Source organism: Mirounga leonina, unplaced genomic scaffold (assembly GCF_011800145.1).
Source record: "Mirounga leonina isolate KUSES-001 unplaced genomic scaffold, KU_Mleo_1.0 Mir_129, whole genome shotgun sequence".
Lineage (NCBI taxonomy): Eukaryota > Metazoa > Chordata > Mammalia > Carnivora > Phocidae > Mirounga > Mirounga leonina.
Genome location: NW_023270323.1, coordinates 11,965,026 through 11,987,932, shown reverse-complemented (window position 1 = coordinate 11,987,932; position 22,907 = coordinate 11,965,026). Strand labels below are relative to the sequence as shown.

The 22,907-nt window shown below is 36.8% G+C and overlaps 1 protein-coding gene across 1 annotated transcript in view; it reads right to left on the bottom strand.

The window, feature by feature from the left end:
* Positions 1-2,936: 2,936 nt before the first annotated feature.
* LOC118010369 (mitogen-activated protein kinase 10-like) overlaps positions 2,937-22,907 on the bottom strand; it is a 46,672-nt gene continuing 26,701 nt past the window's right edge. Inside the window, exons 2-4 of the mRNA XM_035004594.1 lie at positions 19,487-19,550; positions 17,762-17,839; positions 2,937-3,852 (exon numbers count right to left, since the gene is read on the bottom strand). Of these exons, the coding sequence (XP_034860485.1) occupies positions 3,710-3,852; positions 17,762-17,839; positions 19,487-19,550 (285 nt within the window). The 3' untranslated portion in view covers positions 2,937-3,709. The remainder of the gene's footprint in view (positions 3,853-17,761; positions 17,840-19,486; positions 19,551-22,907) is intronic.

Sequence of the window (22,907 nt, the reverse complement as noted above, 5' to 3'; positions counted from 1 at the left end):
CTATAGAAGATCAATTTTTCAGCAAAGCTGGGTGACAACATTCTTTACAGAGCATAACGTTTTTAAGATTTCGATTGTCATATGTTAAGAGAATTAAATAGAAGTAGGCTTTATAGAATTTAGATTTTGCAATGACTATTTGAAATTTAAAAGTCAGTTTTGCTAATTTTCCCCTGGCAGGTCATAAAAGGATTGATGGATTCTCATCTCATCTATTCCACTTATTCCCTTTGTCAGGACCTATTTTATGATTTACCAGTCAGCTGCTATCAGTATCCTTAAGTAATATTTTCTGATCATGGTAGCAGATTGAACAAAAACTATTGCCTCGGTCTTCAATTAAACAGCTTGCTCCACTTGGAGGGAATTGGCCAGGACCGGGTCCACCTCAGGTATACATTCCTACAAAGCTCAGTCATCAGATTCTTGAAGATGTGCAAGATTGTTAGGGGTTCTTATTCCACAAGAAGAAATTTGGTTGTAAGGCCAATGTATCTCTTTTTAAAAATGAACACACTGACCGAAAAATAAATCAATATGTCAAAGTGGTGGTGGTTTTGTCAAGCTCTCCCACAGTTTAATTCCTCCTGCATGTGGGCACAGAGCCATCTCTCCTACAAAATACTACAAAACATTTCATTAAGGATCACTGCAAAACCATCAGCCCTATAGAAGTGAGCAAAGGTTAGGCCTCTCAGACTGCCAACCTCACATTCCTAAACGAATCCCAACCACAGGCAGGACCTTCCTTCTTCCAGGAATATAGTTCCAGGTGACTTGACACTTCCAAGTCTGAAAAGCAAGAAAGTCCTTTGGAATTAACAGGTGACTATATAAGAAATACTTGTCTTTTCAAGAAAAGACTCACTGCAGAACCTAATACATTCTAAGAATTTGATAATAACAGAATCACCTCCTGAAGATATTATAATAAAGTGGACCCAAGATGGTGAAGGACTGGTGAGCTTTTGAAATGATGATCCTCTTTGTTGTCTTATTACCTATTGGCTTCGATAACCTAGTAAAATTCATCCTATAAGCAGGCAAGAAGCCAAACTCTTTGCTTTATTTGTACATGAGATTTCAATCTGAGGGATTTATTTTTTCTTGTCCATAAGGGGGATCTCGGCTAAAGGTAACCAGCTCCCCAGAGCCATTCAACAGGAGAGATCAGACTAGCAGAGTTTGGGGAAGGTAGTAATAGTAGGGGAGCATTGCCTGGTTCTTGCTTGGTTTAATCTGAGGGAAAAGAAATCACCGCTTCTACACACATGGAAGACAGTCTAACTGTCAAGCACTTCTAGGATGCTGGCTGGAGACTTCCTTCTGGCTTTTGATGTCATTTTGTGGCTGATGAAATTACCCTCGCGACTTTCTTTCAAACAGCTGCCTGTTCCCTGCACTTAAGCGCACGTTCAAGAAAGGCATAGAAAGGACACAGGTACAGCAAGAGAAAAATACAGATAAGGGGTACAGAGAAGTTTTTTTTTAAAGTGGGGGGCGGGAAGTGTGACAGAAAGAGAACTGAGAGAGCCCATGTGAATGCAGAGGTATTTTAAAAATCAGGTCGTCTGCGATAGTAACCCAAAAAATGGCAGCAAGAGAAAGAAGCTGGGCCACTTCATTCCGGGGGACAAGCTGCACAGGCTACTGTGTTGTTTTCTCCCCATTTTAAACAAATGACCTCTGTGAAGCAGTCTCATAAATGGCAGCATGGCGCACATGGTGATGGTGGGGGTTGGCTCTATTGCTTGAAAGAGACAAAGCTTCCGTATTGTTGTATTTAAGGCAGTTGTCAGAGCACGGCATTCTTGTTTGCTCTATTTTTGAAGGGATTCCATTTGCCAGTCATATCCCACTCATCAACCATCCATTTCGTGCGTTTCACTTCTTCTTCAGGTGAAGTACCACCACATAGGCGAGCACCAAAACGGTCAGAGTGCAAATAGCTGTGATGGGCACTTCACCAAAGTGAATAAGAAGGGAAGCCTCCACCTGGTCCCTGTTATTGCTGAGAAGTCACCCTGGGAGTGCCTTGTATATAACCAAGATGTTTCACAGTGCCTTCGCAAGTGCTCAAGAGAGCACTTTCATTTGACTTGAGCTGAATTCAGGTGATTTTGCTAAACATTGACACAAAATGCTTCATGGCTTTTAAGACAAACTCGTATTGCTAACGCTATTTAGCAGCAGTAACTTATGGGGAGAGTTATTGCTGTTACATCAACTGCAGTACAAAACTCAGATTATCAGCCCTTCTTGAATTGTTTGAATTTATGAAAATAAATAAACATGAAACATCAGCCATAGTAAGGAGTCAGGGAAACCCCTGAGGAATAGTTATGTCCGTGGAAATGTTTTCCAATGCTGACCTGAGGATCACCCCGTGTTTTGGGTTTGTTTATTTTTAAGAAATTAATATATATATATATATTTTATTCCAGAAGAAGAAAGTAATTACTTCTTAAAACCGTGCAGGGTATAAACCTGGGAAGTGGGACACTTATGGAAAACACAACCCACAATCTGAAAATAGTCTATGTAGGCTCACTTCCTGTTAAGGACATCATCTGGAGGCAATTCCACTCTGTTCCAGGGAGGGATTTTTACCATCCGATATGGACGCAGGAACCCTGCCTCACCACGTGCCACGCGCTTTCCAGTTGTGACACATAATTTGTAAATGACAAATGGGGTCTACTCTCTAAAATATGGATGTCGGTGTCTCCTAGTATCTGGGTAATATTCTCCTTGGGGTCTTCCTCCGCACTGCAGTGCTACACTCGAGTCTCTCCTACCTGCTTGCTGTCAAAGAAAAGACCGTCAGCTCTTCCTCCCATCTTCCTTCTAAAGGCCAAACCATTTAGTACCTGGAAACTGTCACCCCCTCCCACCCCCACACTGTACATAAGCATCACATATGTTCTTTCTACAAATCGGTATACAGGTGCCATTTAATCAGTTCAAATTTGGAAGCTACATCTTCAAGGGTCCGAGAGAGCTCACTTCCCCCCTTTTTTTCCCCCTTTACATGTTTTCTTATAAGACATACAGCTTAATCAATTAACAAACTAAATAGCTTATATACTGGCAATATATTACAGATGGGTTTATGTCAGAGTAATAGATCACATGAAATGGACCATGTGGTACCCCAGGGCATGATGTCTTGGTAGAGCCCTAAGGACACTGACAGTAGCATCTCTAAGTAAGTAGTGCTGTATGAATACAGACACATGCGGATCTGTATCTACATCCATCTGACTAGGCCAAAAGGAGCAGGTAGATGCAAGATAGAGACACACACATGCTGGATGGGGCCACTGCACACCTTGTCATGCCATTTGAAAGGGCAGTTACAGGTTGCTGGTTTTGAAGCCGTTAAAATTACACTTTATGGAAAAGGCTTTTCTAATTGTGTTTGAGTTGCTTTCTGTAGTGAGCATCGTTGGAGGAAGACCAAAGCAAGAGCAACTAGAAGTTAAATATACATTTAGCTTAGCTGCAATACAGAACTCTGGAGAAGAAGCAGGCTGAAAGATTGCTTTCAATTTTAGGCTCGGATTCTCTCCCTTGCCATTTTCTTAGAGTTGCATGTCTGCGTATGTGTGTGTGCGTTCGTGTCTGCGTGTGTGCGTGCGTGTGTGTGTGTGTGTGTTCCATCACATCATCTCCTGAAGAACGCTGGGTTTCGCAGGCAGGCGGCTAGTCACCTGCAACAACCCAGGGGTCCTGCTGAGGCTTCCAGGCTGCTGTCAGTGTCGGATGCCAGGGTCTGGTCAGTGGACATGGAAGAGATGTCATTGACGGACGAAGATGGAGGGAGACTCTCACTGCTGTTCACTGCTGCACCTGTGCTAAGAAAATGAAGACCAACATGACTAAATCTGGAACTCGACTCAACTTCATGTCGCTCAGGATGCGGGCATGGGCAAATACAGGAGGCGATGTTTAGTACATCATTCATTCAACAAGCCTTCTCAGAACAATTACTCCAGGGCACTATGTTAGATGGTGAAAATCGAAACATAACAACGCAGAGTCCCTAGTCACAAGTTATTCTACCTTGGAAACCATCTGTAAGGCTCTTAAAAGAAAACAAAAGCAAACAAACAAAAATACGCCACTAAAAACCCCAGTCACCCTTCCCACCTCCAATATTGTCATATAATTGGCCTGTGTGAGGTCAAGGCATTTGCATTTTTTAAAAGCTCTTAGACACTGTGTAGTCAAAGGTTGAAGACCACAATCCTATTGAGTAGGAAGATGAGCAAGAACTTTTAATGTAATGATCTGAACCTGGATGTTTTTAATGCAGGGCTTTTTAAAACACATGTAAGGGTCCTATTCCAAAAATAAGGGCTGAGCAGAAATCAGAATTACTTGGAGACTACAGCTCTTGAGAAATGAACGCATGTTAAGTAAATATTATTATAGTCATTAATGTGATATCAAACTTAAAATCCATACAGAAAAGCTAAATAGGACTTTCAGTGAAAGTTACCACAGACCAAATACCAAATAATAATAATAATAGAAGAAGCCAGAGCACTTTTTTTTAAAGTAGGCTCCACGTGGGGCGCCTGGGTGGCTCAGTTGGTTAAGCGACTGCCTTCGGCTCAGGTCATGATCCTAGAGTCCCTGAATCGAGTCCCGCATCGGGCTCCCTGCTCGTCAGGGATCCTGCTTCTCCCTCTGACCCTCCCCCCTCTCATGTGCTCTCTCTCTCTCATTCTCTCTGTCTCAAATAAATAAATAAATAAAAATCTTAAAAAAAAAAAATTTAAAGTAGGCTCCACGCTAGAGCACACTTTTTGATTGTGTGTTAATTTTTAGCAGGCTTGCTTACCTGCCAATCTACAAACAAAAATTGAGTTATTAAATTAATTTGAAAAAAATATTTATCTGTTCTGTGGGAATATAAAGATTTTGAAACTCTGAGAAGAAACTTGCTTATGGTAATCACTCATTAACACTTGCTGAGTTATAATATCTTTGAGAACTACAAAGGACAGATAAGTCAGAGGCACTGTAAAATATAATTAACCATAACACCCTGGAAACAGTTTACTTTTTCTCTTTATATATTCTTTATACTTAAGCCATGTAGGTGGTAAAATGCATGCTTTGTGAAATAGTTTGCTATTAAAAAATATTTGTAGTATAAATCATCTAATAAAATCAGAGATGAAGAATTTTCACTAAAATGTTATCTCATTTGAGCAAATATAGTGTGCAAGCTACATCTGGTGAAAAATAACAAATCCAAAATAAGTTACAGTAGTGTTATCACAAAGATCTAATAAATCAGAAAAAAATCTATGAAGAATTTGTATGACTCAACACCGAAAAAAACAAACAATCTGATTAAAAATATGGGCAGAGGACCTGAATAGACATTTTTCCAAAGAAGACATACAGATGGCCAACAGACCCATGAAAAGATGCTCCACATCACACATCATCAGGGAAATGCAAATAAAAACCACAAAGACGTATGACCTGACACTTGTCAGATTGGCCAGCATAAAAAAAAAAAAAGAAGGAACAAGTGTTGATGAGATTGTGGAGAAAAATGAACCCTCACATACTGTTGATGGGAATGTACATTGGTACAGTCACTGTGGAAAACAGTATGGAGTTTTCTCAAAAAATTAAAAATAGAAATACCATATAATCCAATGATTCCATTACTGGGTATTTACCCAAAGGAAACAACACTAATTTGAAAAGATATATGCACCTCTATGTTTATTACAATATTATTTACAGTAGTATTTATATATATATATATATGGTATGGTATGGAAGTATGAGGTATTTATATAAATTATATATAGCATATATAATATATAGTAGGTATATATATTATATATATATAAATATGGTATGGTATGGAAGATATGGTATTTATATATATAAAATATATTAAATGGAATATGACACAGCCATTAAAAAGGATGAGATTGTGCCATTTGCAATAATATGGATGGACTTAGAGGGTATTATTTTTTTTTAAAGATTTTATTTATTTATGTGACAGAGAGAGACACAGTGAGAGAGGGAACACAAGCAGGGGGAGTGGGAGAGGGAGAAGCAGGTTTCCCGTGGAGCAGGGAGCCCAATGCGGAGCTCGATCCCAGGACCCTGGGATCATGACCTGAGCCGAAGGCAGATACTTAATGACTGAGCCACCCAGGCACCCCTAGAGGGTATTATGCTAAGTGAAATAAGGCAGACTGAGAAAGAAAAATACCATATGATTTCACTCATATGTGGAATCTAAAAAAAAAAAAAGAACATAAACAAACAAACAAAAAGCAAAATCAGACCTATAAACACAGAGAACAAACTGATGCTTGCCAGAGGGCAGAAGGGTGGGAGGATGAGCAAAATGAGTAAAGGAGAGTGGGAGATACAGGCTTCTAGTTATGAAATGAGTAAGTCACAAGAATAAAAGGCACAGCATAGGGAATATACTCAATAATACTGTAATAATGTAAGGTGATATAAGGGCAACAACACTGTGGTGAACACAGTATAAAGTACAGAGAAGTGGACTCTTGTACATCTGAAACTAATGTAACATTGTGTGTCAACTCTACTCAAATTTAAAGAAAAAAATTAAAGATCTATGAAGTGGAAAGGTTAAAATAATCTCTTCCCTCGCGGGGTAGACATCTCTTCTCTATGGAAAAAACGTGATTAAAATGTGACAATATGTGGAGAGGACCCATACACATAAGCTAAGAAAGACCATATGTATTTCATAAGTATTTTAAAATTTTATTTGTTGATTATAAACATATTTATGTGAATTATGGGGAATGTGAAAGAATACCGAGAAAAGATAATAGGCACTGATCCTCAAATAAATAATAACTGTTAAACTTTGGGTATATTTCTCGCTAGTGTTTTTGCTATGGAGTTTTTCTAATTGTGATCATTTAATATATATGCTTTTGTATGCTGTTATTTTTATATACAAAAAAAGCTTATGCATTTTTCATGTCCTTTAAACACTTAAAAGTATGAATATCTCCTAATCTTAAATGTCTCTAGACTTTTTTTTTAAAGATTTTATTTGTTTATTTATTTGACAGAGAGAGACACAGCAAGAGAGGGAACACAAGCAGGGGGAGTGGGAGAGGGAGAAGCAGGCTTCCCGCAGAGCAGGGAGCCCGACGCGGGGCTCCATCCCAGGACCCCGGGATCATGACCCAAGCCGAAGGCAGATGCTTAACAACTGAGCCACCCGGGCACCCCTGTCTCCAGACTTTTAAAGCTTTTTGTTATCATCTTCCTGTAAATAGTCTCATTATCAGAATAATGTGTAATGTAAAGTTCCCTGGCTTCAATTTATTCCAACTTTACTTAATTGTATGTATGTACAATGTATGTGTGCAGAGCTAGCTCATTTCTTCTCCTGACATATACTAGTAAACTTCATATACTAGCAGACAAACCTTTGACTTCCTTACATAGCCCAAGTGCCTGGCAGCTCTGTCCTCCCCACCACAATTTGGATTAAATTATACCAATACCAACATCCTTATGTGTTTTCATAAACTTTGGTCAATAATAATTTAGCATCACTATGATTGACTGCTCAGAATCTTCAATTTTCCACATCCTTATTAAAGGGTGGAGATTAAAACTAGACACAGAACTCTAATAAAGACTCAAACAATTGTGGGCTAACAGAGTGAGATGGCTTTGTTCATATATCCCTTCATCTGCTGGATGACATATCCCTTTTTCTGCATGACTTTAAAACTATGATACCATCATTCAGATTTAGACTTAAAATATGATATATTGCCTATATAGCTTTTTGTAACAGCTTTATTGAGATGTAATTCACAAATTTAATTTGTATAATTCAATCGCTTTTAGGATATTCACAAAGTTGTGCAACTATCATCACAATCAATTTTGTGATATTTTCATCACCCCAACAGTATTCTATTTTTTACTTACTCATCAGCCACAGGCAATGACTAACCCACTTTCTGTTCTATGAAGCTGCCTCTTCTGGACATATTATATAAATGGAATCATACATGATCTTTTGTGACTGGCTTCTTTCACATAGCATAATGTTTTCAAGGTTCATTCATACTGTAGCCTGTAGCAATACTTTATTCCTTTTTACTACTGAATAATATTCCATTAGATAGGTATATCACTTTTGTTTACCTATTTATTAGTTGATGGGCATTTGATAGACATTTAGGCTGTTCCTACTTTTGGCTATTATGAATAATGTTGTTTTGAACTTTCATGTACAAGTTTTTATTTCACTTGGGTAAATACCTAAAGAGTGGAGTTGACAGATCATAGAGTAGTTCTATATTTAACATTTGAGGAATTAATAAACTGTTTTTCAAAGTGGCTACACCAGTTTACATTCCTACCAGCACTGTATGAGAGCTCCAATTTTCTCTTATCCTCTCCAGTTCTCCTCATTATCTTTTTTATTGTAGCCATCCTAGTGTATGTCAAATGCTATTTCATTGTGGTTTGATTTGTATTTGCCTAATGGCTAATGGTGTTGGGTGTATTTTCATGTGCTTGTTGCCCATTTTCATGTGCTTGTTGGCCATATCTTCTTTGGAAAATGTCAATCCAGATCCTGTGTCCATTTTTAATTGTGTTATTTTCTTTTTATTATTGAATAGTAAGAGTTCTTTATGTATTCAAGATAAAAGTCTCTTACTATATAAGATTTGCGAATGTTTTCCTCCTATCCTAGGGATTGTCTTTTCACTTTCTTGATGTTGTCTTTTGAAGCGCATGTATTTTTAATCTTGTTGAAGTTGAATTTACCCATTTTTTCCCTTTGCCACTGTGATTTTAGTGTCATATCTAAGAAACCATTTCCTAAGCCAAGATTATGAAAATTTACTCCTACCTTTTCCTATAAGTGTTTTAAAATTTTAGCTTTTACACTTAAGTCTATAATCCATTTTGAATCCATTCTTATGTACTATATGAGGTAGGAGTCCACCTTCATTCTTTTGCATGTGGATATCTAACTGTCCTAGCACCGTTCACTGAAAAGACAATTCTTTGCCCAAGGAGTTGTCTTGAAATCCTTGCTACAAATCAATAGACCATAAACATAAGGGTTTATTTCGGGACTCTCAATTTTATTTCACTGATCTATATGTGCAAGTGAATACCACACTGTTGTGAGCATTGCAGCTTTGTGGTAAATTTTGAAATCAGGAAGTGTGAATCCTCCAACTTTGTGGGGTTTTTTTTCAAGATTGTTTTGGCTATTCTGTATCCCCTGTATTTCCATGAGAATTTTAAGAACAGACTGTCGATCTCCGCAAAGAAAAAGGCAGCTGTGACTGTGCTTGGTATTGTGTTTAATCTGTAGATCAATTTGGAGAGTATTGTCATCATAACAATATTAAATCTAATCAGTGAATGAATGGAATGTTTTTTCATTATCTAGGTCTTTAATTTCTTTCAACAATGTTTTGTGGTTTTCAGAGTAGAAAGTTTGCACTTCTTTTGTTAAATTTGTTTGTATTTTATTCTTTTTGATGTTATTGTAAATGGAATTGTTTTTTGTTCATTGCTAGTGATTTAGCAGAAATACAACTGATTGAATAAATAGGAAATCTCAGTGTCAATGGATCAGAGACCAAATGGGTCAAATGATGACATATACATCTGATGAGTGTTATAATTAATCCAACTGCCCACGTTAACAAGGAAGATTTTTATTAGCATGGTTTATTTAAATTGTGACAAAACAACCAGTTTGAAAGTTTTAAAATAAAGTTTGGCATAATACAAATCTTAATAAATACATAAGTATTTAAAAGTATCTCTACATAATAGTCCGGGTCTTCTCTTGAGCTAGGGTTTTTCTCTTTTTCTGGCTGAAGCTGGTTATGTAGACATGTTCTGATTGTCACAGTTAAAAGTTGAGTATTGACTCAAATAAGGGTGAGATAGAACCTAGCTGAGATAAGGCTCCCTTTTAAGAATGCAATTTGAGGGCGCCTGGGTGGCTCAGTTGGTTGGGCGACTGCCTTCGGCTCAGGTCATGGTCCTGGAGTCCCGGGATCGAGTCCCGCATCGGGCTCCCTGCTCAGCAGGGAGTCTGCTTCTCCCTCTGACCCTTCCCCCTCTCATGCTCTCTCTCTATCTCATTCTCTCTCTCAAATAAATAAATAAAATCTTAAAAAAAAAAAAAGAAAAGAATGCAATTTGATTTTTACAAATAAACAGAAACCTACAAAATGGCAGCCAAAGAAATGACACAAAGAACATTGAGGAAATTTCCCCAGAAAAACAAATATACATCTATAAATTATACTGAATGAAGGCAGCAAAACTGAAAGTAGTGTTTAATAAACTCTTCATATAGAAGGGATCATACTGCAGATTATCCTTATAAAATACACCCACTCCCACTGCACCTATTTTAATAAGCGGCATATTGTCAACATATTTGTGAAACATTCTAGGTGTTATTCCATATAAATCCTCTCACTATTACACATAGTTTTGCTACATGATTATCTCATGTTTGTTTCCCTTGCTTCTTTTTACTTCTTTCATCATACTTCTTCATTTCTCCTATCTTTCTCAATCTCTACTGTTCAGCACAGGATAAGTACCCAATTTAACAAAGCATGGAGTCTCTTTTGTTTGTACTCCTCCAGATAGGTTTTGTGAGGGAAAGCAAATTTCTCCCTTCTATGAAACTAGTGAAAGTGTTAACCTATTTTTGGCTAAGGGAAATCATTTTGTTATAGATGTCTTTCTTCTCCCTTTGTTCATCAGCTGGCTATCTTCTATAATGAATGGCCCTGCCCTTTATTGTATCAATGCTGAATGCAAATTATAGTTAGTATTCAGTTATTCAAAGTTCAGAATCTTTATCAACTGTATTTCTATGGTTTCAAAGACTATTGTTCCTAATTTTTATAGCACAAATTCATTAAGAGAGGTCCTTTCTTCTATTGTTTCGCTTATAAATTCCCATTACATCTGCATGTTGTATGAGAGTGGGTCCTCTCTGAATAGTGCTGTGATGGAACAATCACGTTTACTGTCTAGCAGTGTGCTAGAGCTGAATTCAGTGGCTTCTGAGAGCCAAGTATTAGCATCAGCATCTCTTTCCAACTCTGCCTTCACTGATGTCCACAGCAGTGGTCACAGTAAGAAATTGAAATTGGTCACAGCAAGAATAATTACACCACAGAAATTAGTAAATGCCATTAATCAGTCCTTTAAAAAAAAAGATGGTTGTTAAACATCAACCAGTCCCTCACTATTAAACAAAATTCTTTGCTTCTGTATGACTTCTTCTATTGCACTATAATAAATACCCTCTTGACTGTAGCCACTTCTGGCTTTATTGGATGATCCTTTCAGGTCTCTTTTTTTGTGGGTAATAAATAAACTTTGTAAACCATAAAACCAAACACAAATAGAAGAGTCAAGACATGGGCCTTGGCTTCAAATTGTTAATTTACTGCCAAACAGTTTGTGAAAAATCCCTTAAATGGAATTGAACTGACTTGAATTTGATTATAATGTCCACCTACCCAGGATACCCTGGCAGTGTGATAAATTTCCCTTTCTTCTATATTTTTTTCAGAGAAACCAGTAGAGAAATGCATTTTTTAAAGTTTGCCATCAATAAAGCATTAACATTTTTGTCGCTAAAAATGCTATTAAAAGTAACTGAAAATAGTAATAGGGTTGCAAATGAGGAAGAGTAGCTACTTTCAACTCTATGTGACAAAAAAGAAAAAATAGGCTTCATGAAAAGAAGTTATGCTAATGAAAATTTCTAAAACTATACATATGTAGCCAAAAGATATTCATTATTTCAGAGAAAATGTTCTGCTTTTTTAAAAAAGATTTTATTTATTTGCCAGAGAGAGAGAGAAGGAAAGAGTACAAGCAGGGGGAGTGGCAGGCAGAGGGAGAAGCAGGCTCCCCGCTGAGAAAGAAGCCTGATTATGGACTTGATCCCAGTACCCAGAATCAGCACCTGAGCCGAAGGCAGATGCTTAACCAACTGAGCCACCCAGGCATCCCAAAATGTTCTGCTTTTTACAAGGAAATTATTTTCCTGACCCATCCTCATACAAAAAGTGGACACAGGGGCGCCTGGGTGGCTCAGTTGGTTAAGCGACTGCCTTCGGCTCAGGTCATGATCCTGGAGTCCCGGGATCGAGTCCCGCATCGGGCTCCCTGCTGTCAGCAGGGAGTCTGCTTCTCCCTCTGACCCTCCCCCCTCATGCTCTCTCTATCTCATTCTCTCTCTCAAATAAATAAATAAAATATTTTTAAAAAAAAGTGGACACAGAGAATTAGAAGAAACACTAGAATAAAAAAATCACTGAGATATAGTCCCTTCTTTTTATGCATCATCTTGAGTCTCAACTTGTTTGGGGCTGAGATTTTTAAATAAAAAATAGTAACTAATGGACTAGATCAGTGACTCTCATTTGGAATGACACACTGCCATAAGTGTGTGGACTATGGTGAGTGGTAGTAGTAGTGGGGGGTGTTGTATATTAAACTCACCTGGGAAATTTTATCTGTCATTTAGAGAAAAATATCCTGATGCTAAGCATCTTTATTTTGGTGAGTCATTGTTACTTATGGGAGGCTTACTTCTTGGGTGGAATGGGGGTGGTGAACAGACTGAGAAATTTTGGATTAGATGAACTCCTGTATTTGTTCTAGCTCTAATATTTTATAACAAATGCTTTAGAAGAAAATTAATTTCTACACTTGGACAGCTTTTCGCTTAGCAGTCTTTACAAATCAATTCAGAAAGCAAGCAGCCATGCTATTCTTGAAAATAAATCACTATGCAAGTGAAATCAGATAGCAGAAGGGAGTACAATTATTTATTTAGAAACATATCTGAAGTTTAGATTTATTTCTTATTGATATAAAACAATTCTATTGATAAATTTCAAGCCTATATATTGTTCTGCAAATACACATTTAACTTCCTATTTATATTTTAAAGGTATCAATAAAACATGAGTTTGAGTATTAGAATAATTTTGTCACTAAGAAACTGCATTAACTTATTCTCTTGCTGTCAGGTTCCCAGCACTGCCATGACTTAATAGTAAGGGAGTTTATGTTGTAATATTACTTCATCCTAGCACTTTATAAAATAAAATATGATATGCAAACAGTAATGAAAAAAGGTGAATACAATGGAGAATGCAAAAAGCTGACTTGTCAAGTTCTCTTAGTAATTACCTTTTTTCCAGCACAGTCTAGGGCATATATACATATCACATGCACACGCACACACACACACAGTGGTATGCTCATAAAAATTCAACAATTGGCTTTCCAGGGAGAAAAAATTTCCCTGATTTGTAGAGTCAGCTAATTTCCACATCTTAAATCCTGCCTGGTGGATTCCAAGCTACTAACACAAGGTCAGTAAACTCATAGTTGGGAGAGATATAGACAAGTGGCTCTCATGAGCTAGTAGTCAGCCCCGGCACAGGGCTGTCTTATGCTTCTACATGATGCATACAAACACATCATACATAATTATATCATGTAATATATAGTATACATATGATTTCTCAAAATTAAGCCATGAATATTCTCCTTTAAAATCATGTAGTGGAAGATTGAATCCACATCATTTTAACTATAAATCGGTTAAGCCAGTCGACTATAGCTTAGGACATGTGGACAAGGTAGATAATTCATGACTGTTTCAGGTAGTTAAAATGGTTAAAAAAATGGTTCGGCCTTCTCACATGTATGTAGGGCCTCCGTGGCATATATTCAGTGGTATGGTAATCATTAACACAATAAAGAAGCCCACGAAAAATTTAGGAATATGCATTTTCCAGAATAAATAAATAACCAAATAACCATCTGAAAGCAAACCTTTATCTGAAGCATGAGCAAATGCCAAACCAAAAACAGCAATGCATATACTCGATACTTGGCTCATGCCTCTTTATGGCAATTAATAGGGTGAATAAATATTTCCTGGCATAAGAACATACTGAATGGCATACTGTATTAAAACTATGATCCTGTCTTGAATTCCATCTTTGGAATAGCACCAAGGAACATGATAAGGGAGGACCTGAGCAGCAATTTTCAAATTAATTATCAAGCTACTATTGTATGCAAGGCACAACACTTAGGCACTGCATGGTACACAAGGATGGATACATACAGTCTTTCTTCTGTATTGAATTTACAATCAATAAGATGTTATAAAACACTATGTAAAATATATGGACTCTGAGAAACAAACTGAGGGTTCTAGAGGGGAGGGGTTGGGGGGATGGGTTAGCCTGGTGATGGGTATTAAAGAGGGCACGTTCTGCATGGAGCACTGGGTGATATATGCAAACAATGAATCATGGAACACTACATCAAAAACTAATTATGTAATGTATGGTGATTAACATAACATAATAAAAAAAAGATTAAAAAAATAAATTAAATATAGGGATTAGAAGGACCCATAAGAAGGAAATATCTTATTCTTTGAGAAGATATGAAAAGTCTTCTAGGACAGATAAGAAAAATATTTGGGGAAATGGTATTATTTAATAAGAGAACAATTTAGAACAGGCAGCATTCTAAAAGGCGGGGGTCCAATCAAGTAAAATAGTGGTAACATAGGACCCTACAATAGGTATAATGTGAAAGGTGGAAAAACCAGAGCCATCAATGTCAGGAAAAGGTTAGTAGGCTTAAACTGTACGTGAGGCAAAGCCACTGGAGAGCGCTTATCAGTGGCTTTTCTAAACCTATAGTCTTGAAAGATCAATTTAGGTAGGGACTAAAGTCACGAAGATTACTTCAGGAAAACTTTAATCACAGTGGTGTTAATGAGAAGGGTTGGTAGAAATTAGATGTAAGACATCAAGCAAGCAGATTTTTTAGGATGTAGAAAGTGACTGTCAATGATAATGTAAGTATGGAGTAAAAGGTCAGTCAGGGGTTTCAGAACGGGAGGCTTGAGAAAATAGAGCTGCCATTAGTAGAAATGGGAAAATTGAGAGAAAAATTTACTCCTGGGGAGGGGTTGAATCTAAACAGTGATGTGTTTGATTTTAAATAAATTGAATCTGAATTGGCAGCAATTTCCTATACCCTGGCCCAGTATTCTAATTCTCTAAGACTAGGTTATATTTATCATTAAATAATTTAGTGGAATGGCTTTATTTTCCATCCCCTCCAGAAATAGCAAACTGTTATATAAACTAGTCTTTGGTTTTATTCGCCTTAAATGTATTTCTTACAAACTTAAAGGGTTTACTTGGTCAAGACTTTGGTCTGTCTATTCAGAGCACACAGTTGTATATGTGAGTAACTTTAGATACTATTCAGAATATTAGCCAGCACGTGGGATTAGGGCAAAAAAAATGACTATGCAACCTTTTAATATGACACCTGAGCCTTTTGTAAAAAGCCCACGTAAGGGTCATCTGACTGTTTTGTGGAACATAACTTTGTTTGACTTAATATTCATAATTGATTAGGAGCTAGATATTTTACAACACTGTAAACTTGTATAAAACTAATAAAGTATCATTTTTTTCTGCCTGGTAGAAAAATGACCACAAAGATAGGACATTTGCAAGTTTTGGTTTAATTTGGTGATCTTATTTCAGTATTCTTTTTTCCCACAGACTCCATAAATCCTAATTTCTCATATCTTCATTGAACTACCTTTGCCATTTAGCATTTCTCTCATTAATGAGATAAAAGTAACTTCTACACGTACTCATCTTCTTCTTGCATACGAATTATGGTTTTAGTGATTAAAGAATTATGCCTTGATTATATACAAACTGCATTCCCTTACCAAATATTTAAACATTTCTTTGTATGGCAGACCACTCATCCCATCCCTTTAATGATTAATTCATCTCACCTGTATCATCCTCAGTCCCTTTTTGCCTTCTCTGAACTGTACAGTTGGCATAAAATGCATCATGAGAATAAGATTTTTGTGGAAGTGTTGTGAAAGTATTGAAAAGAAAATTGTGGATTTTATGTCATCACAGATGAACTGTTGTGGAGACTTGGTTAGGGATGAGGGGAAAATGGAAGAGGAAACAAGCAGATGGGATGTCCTGAAGTGGATGGCATGATCTCAAGATCTTTGAAAAAAGGAAAGAAGATGAATAAATGATACCTTGAATTAAAGATGAATAGAAGAGGCCCTGAAAAAAATTTGGTCTAGTCCTACCCTGAGCTCCTAGGTCACCTTTATTGGATCCTGGTATTTTGACTTCTTAATGATTACAGAAAAACCTGCTCTGGCCATTATGGAAATTCTTAAAACAAGGAGTCTTTCTGCCTTAGCAGGTGGCATCTTGAGGCTGTTAGATTTGGTCTTTGGGTTCCTTAATCAGCAGCAGACAGAACATGCAGGTAAGTTCGGGACCACTTCTACAGACCTGTATCAATCTGGATGCCAAAATGAATGAGCAGAGTCTTCCTTTGAGGAAAGGAAAGACTTGGGATAGAATTGGACATCACTAGAATGAGAAAAAACATGTTATAACTGAATTGTATCTGTTTGGGCATCATAGTGATTTGAGTGCAAACCAGTTGTTCAAAAAGTAGTATCAGTATGGAGAATTGATTAATTCATCCTACATCTTTTTTCCTGAAACAATTTTTTTATTTTTTATTTTTTGTTTACAATTTCTTCTTTCTTTCCTTCCTTCCTTCCTTCCTTCCTTTCTTCCTTCCTTCATTCCTTCCTTCCTTCCTTAAATATTTTATTCATTTATTTGACACAGAGGGCAGGGGGAGAGCAAGCATAAGCAGGGGGAGTGGCAGAGGGAGGGAGAAGCAGGCTCTCCACTGAGCAGGGAACCCAATATGGGGCTTGATCTCAGGACCCTGAGATCATGACCCAAGCCAAGGGCAGATGCTTAACCGACTGAGCCACCCAGGTGCCCTTCCTGAAACAATTTAAAGTGCATGAGGAAAAAACTGTTTATCAAAGGTAGGGCACCAATTCATTTTCCTCTAAACAACTAATCATTTGCAGCCTACATTCTTGCTAGCGTGAGTTGAGTGTAGTTTAAAGCTAGAGATAAGCCATCACATTTTCTAAAACTCTTTATATATTTTCTTTACATTCAGAACATAGGTCTTAGGAAAAATATATTAGCACTGAGTGTAAGTAAATTATCTTAAGTAATCCTAAAGCACATTACTAGGATCAGCAAAATATGTACAGTATATGTACACATATGTGTTTGATTCTGTAGATGGCAAAATGAGAGATTTTCCATGCTGACTTTAATCAGAACCCATCTTAGCAGATGCTTTAACTACTGTCACACCAACCTTGGGAAGAGTTCCAACACTGGAGTGACTGAGTAAAGAGGTTTTGGCTGGAGGGATTCCTGACCTCTACATTGACGTGGTGGTCAGAGAGCATAATGGCTGTGTTTTGATGAGAAGCAGTTACCCTTTAACCAGCCCTTGTTAACATTTCTTAAAGATTCACTATTATTTTAAAATAACTCTGAAAGAACTCTTGTGCTGGTCCTCATAATCAGAATAATCAGAATGAATACCACACTAAATATCAAAAGGAATAGAATGAAAATCACTAGAGAGAAATAATCATGTGATATTAGTTCATGTGCTCTATTAGCAATGTTACTGGCTGCAATCCCTCCTCAAGGCCAAAAAAAAAAAAAATACACAAATAGTGGTTTATTAGTTATTCACTGAGAGTGAGTACCTGAAGGAGAAGGTTGTCCTTTTACAACACCGTTTTTAGTCTTTTCTTCAGAATTCATTACTTCTTTGTAGATAAGTTCTGTAAGAAACAAATATCAGTGTCATAAAAAACAAATTTCTCCTTAATATGCAGAGAAAACTTACTAGTTAATGACAAATAGTAACATTTTGATGGAATTGAGTAAACTACAAATCAATTGGGATTCCTTTACTCCTCTATTTCTACATTTTCTCGCAACAGCACTGAACCTGGCAAAAGTAAGTGCTCAATAAAGCATTTGACAAAACAAATGTGTGAAGAATACACATTTTACTTGGTTCGGAATTCTTTGGGGGATTTCTGGTGCCATCTAACTTTATCTCTTGAAGAACTTTAAGGGCTCAGTTTTGAGCATCCAGATTTCTTCTATATTCACTCCCTAAGAGAGGCACACACCCTCCTGACTATAAACTATTACTTCCCAACAATTTTCCAACGCTTTCTTCATTTTTTGCTAGACTCAAATCTTGGATTTGTAAAACTAAACTTGCCTAAAACCCAACATTATAACAATTATTATATTTATTCCCAAACTGGCATCCATTTCTGGCTTTTTCTTTGCTAGAGTTAAACATGTATATATTCTTTCTTTTAATTTTCCCCTTTTAACTAAAAATCAGTGCTACTTATTCTTGCTTTGTGACAGGTTGCAATTTATATAATCATTGTCTTTACAAGTATATCTCTTTCCAGTTTCCAATTTAGTCCATGTTCATCCTCAAATGATATTTATATCCTAATACCTACCTACACACAAACTCTTAAGAGTAACTTCTGGTCCTTATTAGATCAAATCAAGTCTTCTGTCTATCATTTAGCATCTTTGTTTACTTGGTCCACTCTTCTCCAACAGGATCCCTTGACTAGAGAAATCTCTTTGCTATTTTTATAACACTTCTTGCTCATTCCTACCCTTTGTTTTCCCCATATGTCCCTATACTGGTATTTTCCTGCTCCCCCAACTTATAGTGATTAATTCCTTCAAAGTAGCTAAAATATTTCTTCCCTTCAGAGCTTCCATTTATGTTCTTCTTCATTTTAACCTAATGGTTTGTTATGATCTGCATTTAATTTTTCATATTTATTCTACTCTGTAGTTATTTATATTAGTTTAATAATTCTTCATAGTTTCTGGTTTATTTCACCCTGAGTATAATCTTGACCATGTATTATGTGCTTGGAAGAGTTCTGGTGGAAAAAATGAACTAATGTATTTATTCATTATTTTCTTATTTTGAAGGATAAATAAGCCATTTAGATACATATATTTTCTATTTAAACTTTCAAGCCCTATAAGTGAAGTGAATGAATTCATATATTACCTATCTTTTATTTTTTAATATCTAAGGCCATCTTAGACATAATTTTGTTGGTTTTATGCGATAATTTTATGTACAAACATGGAATGTGTCATTCTGAAATTTTGAATTGAAGCTTCCCCTTCACCACGACAAATATTTTGACAATCGGTACTATTTTAAAAAGTGTTAGTAATTAATTCCTTACATTCTTGAGTAAGTGCAGTATTGTTATTAGTATGAAAATATAAAGTTTGAGAGCTTTGAAAATGGTGTGAGGAAAATGATTATAAAATCATCTGTTACTAAGTTGTTTTAAAGGGAGACGCCTCAAAGATAATTTCTGAGTTTCAATAAAGCAAAATGTACATTTAAGTGGTAGAGTCACCTTTCCATTCTTCAATGGTGTGTTCTCTTTCGTCCAACTGTTTGTCATAAATCTGAGGTGGAGGCTGCAGAATAAAAACAAATGATAAACTTTGTGTAATAACTCAAATATAACTAAATTCTTACAGCATGTGGGAGTACCTTGCTATTCGTTGATTTGGGTGATGATCAGAACCTCATATAAATTATGGGTAATTGCGGTGGTGCAGAAGTTAAAATTTCCCCACAGACTTATGAAGGATTCATTTATATGCTGATATTTACTGCTGACCAGATAAGGCAGCAGAATCCAAACTGAGAGCTCACTTCCCAAACCTGATTCAGAACCAAGTCTAAGCAACTAACAGCTAGTCTTTAAAAAGCAAACAAGATATTTGATTACAAAGACCCAGAAGCTGTTTCTCCCATTCACTTTCCCTATAACAGAACCCTACCAAAACTATCCCCCACTGATAAGATTTTGTTCCATTTTTGGACCCTCCTGAAGAAGAGTCTTTAATACCTCTCAATAGACCATAGTACTAGTTCTTAGCATAAAGACAGATTTAGATCAAATCTACCTTTTGTTTTTTTGTGAAGCATCATAAAATACCTTTATATATAGCTGTGTGCCTTGTATTTAAATGATACTTTCCCCCCTCAGGTCAAAGACTCTGCCAGTTGTCTATAGAGGTGGGTCACCATAAACCCCTGAGGGCCACTTGGGAGACATGATATGACAGGGCCTTCAGTCTGACTTATGGAGTCAGCATTCCTCTTGCTATAAAGATTTCAGAGATGGAAAAGGAGAAATTTTTCACAAATCCAGGTGCCTTCCAGGAAGGAGGGTCTCAGATAGATTCCCTGACCTCTTCTTCCTGATGAAAAGGAGTAAGATCTCCTGATAGGGGAGATCTATCATGATAACCTAGGGTGGCTCTACTTTAGGCCAAGTGACATGGAAAGAAAAATAAATCTCTTGGAAAATATATCACCATGGGTAGATAGAGAAGGGGCTAAGGAGCTCCACTGGCTGGCAATGGATTGAATGAAAGAAGAGCTACCAATTTCTGGTGCCATGAGACAAGGCGCCCTAGAATTCATCCTGCCTTACACTCTAAAAGCAAAAATTGTTGTAAGAAACTAAAAGAGTTACTCAATAAAGTGACTCAGGACTATGAGGACAGGCGTCCCTCAAAAATGGCTGTCATAGGAAGGCTTTGGATAAGACTTTCAGAAACAGCTCTTGCCCTCTGTTGGAGACTGTTGGCCCATAAGGCACCTTACTACTATAGTGGCCCTTCTTTACTGCACTTAGAGCCTCCTGTAGCCTGAATCATGACAAACATAAATATTCATTCCAGCCCTGATATGCTGGGGCAGCCTCACATACTACAGAAGTAACTGGGTATGAAAACAGAAAAAATTTCCCAGTTGGGGTGGGGCAACTTAACACAATACTGAATTATTGAGAAATAACTAGTGATGCGGCCAAACATTCCTTTAACACCTGTCAGTTGCTACTGAGGCAAAAGGCTTTAAACCAGCTACTGTGATTCAAACGTGGCTGGCTGAGTAGTCTTTACCAAAATAACTAAGCAAAATGAGACCCCACCCTATCCCATGACACCAGTGAGAACACAGAAACACTGACTACTTAAAGGTGAGGGGACTGGGTGATTAGGCACTGCCTTCAGGACCTAAGGCAGAACACTCTACCCAAAACTATAAAGGATTCCGAAATTATAGGAATATTATGATGTAGTGAGTAAAATAAAGTGGTTTTTTTTGTTTTGTTTTTTGTTTTTAATTTGTGAAACTGTCATGTAAATAAGCTAACACAAGGTCAAATTCTGGTTATGTAAAGACACTTGGCCAAGGGCAGGTTTCCTGCTTTGCCTCTTCTTGAATGTATGTATTGCTGAGGGGAGGTCCCCTGTCAGACACAGTATGCACAAGCTCTCAGAGGTCCTCAGAGCTCTATGCCCTGTTGGTGCCTCTTTCTTCTTCTAACAATAGACTCAGCTCAGGATCGTGTGTGGTGGCTTCTCCATGCAATGGATTTTTCCAGTCAAGTTTCAAAACTGAACATGGTTCAAGAGTACAGTTCCTGCCAAAGTGCATAAATGCTATTTTCTCTTTGCAACAAAACTATTTTGAGAGAGGCTTTCCTTGGATCTTCATCATACAACTGTTGGTAATGTATAAAGCATGAAGTACATAGACTCTAACCACGAACAAACTACAAAGAGAGAAAAAGTACTGAGCCCAAGATTTTTCCATTCAACAAACCAATAGGGCTGTAAAATATACTTGCATTATAGGTATGGCTGAAAGGGCTACATGTTCAGAATAGTGTTTTGTTTTGTTGTGTTTTGTTTTAAAGAGGCGAGGTAATCACCTGCAGTGGAAGGGTACATTCAGATAAAGATGTCTTCCACATGATAATATAAAAGAGGAATTGACCAATAATCTCAAGAAAGTAATGTCATATCCAAACAAACATATATATATGTCCTTGGGCAATTGTCCATAACACTCCCTGCCTCCATCTTCTAAAGAGAAGCTGGTTTTCTATTGCTCAGTTGTTCCCTCCCCCTCCCCTTATTAAACAGGAAAGATTCTCTTTGCCCAAGTACAAATCTAAATAAAAAAGAAATGAGGAGCAGGGATAAAGAAAAGTGCTCCAGATAATATTTTAGGAGAATTTAGTAGATTTGAACAATTTGAGATGTGAGAAAATTAAGGATGAAATGAAATTAAGGATAATATATGGAAAGTCATTAGGGCTTGTGACTTGCATGTTTTTGAATATTCCCCAAGAGACTGAAGATTCTCTTTCAGTTATTTTTGAAGATTTTGGACTCTGCTTCTTTGCTTGAAATTCTTAAAGATATTGAGCCATGAATTCAAATGGATTACATAAACAATAACTTAATTTGGATTAAATGTGTTTTATATTGATGTTATTATATATATATGCATAAATCATTTTAATTAAATGAGGTAACACATGAACAAATACATAATTACTATGAGTTAGTAAATATTAGAATCAATGTATTCATTTATTAAATTCATTCATTCATTCAGTAAAGGTCTTGGGCATCTAATATGTACCAGACTACATTAGAAATTGAAACCTCAAAACTGAACAATATGGCTGCAGACCTCAAGGGGCTCACAATTTAGTGGGGTAAGACTGATATAAAACAGAAAATTAATACACAATATGATAAAAGTATGCATATGTATATGGGATAGAGTGAAGAAATCCTAACAAAATGCTAGCAAAACCTTTTGCTTCTTGGAGTAGATGACATCTGTACTAGTTCCATGAGCAAAAGATGTGTGAGATGTTGTCAAAAAGAAAGGAGAAGAAGAAAAAGATGACTCCAGGCCAAGGGCACAGAACCTAGAAAACAGCATAGCAGTGGTGGTGG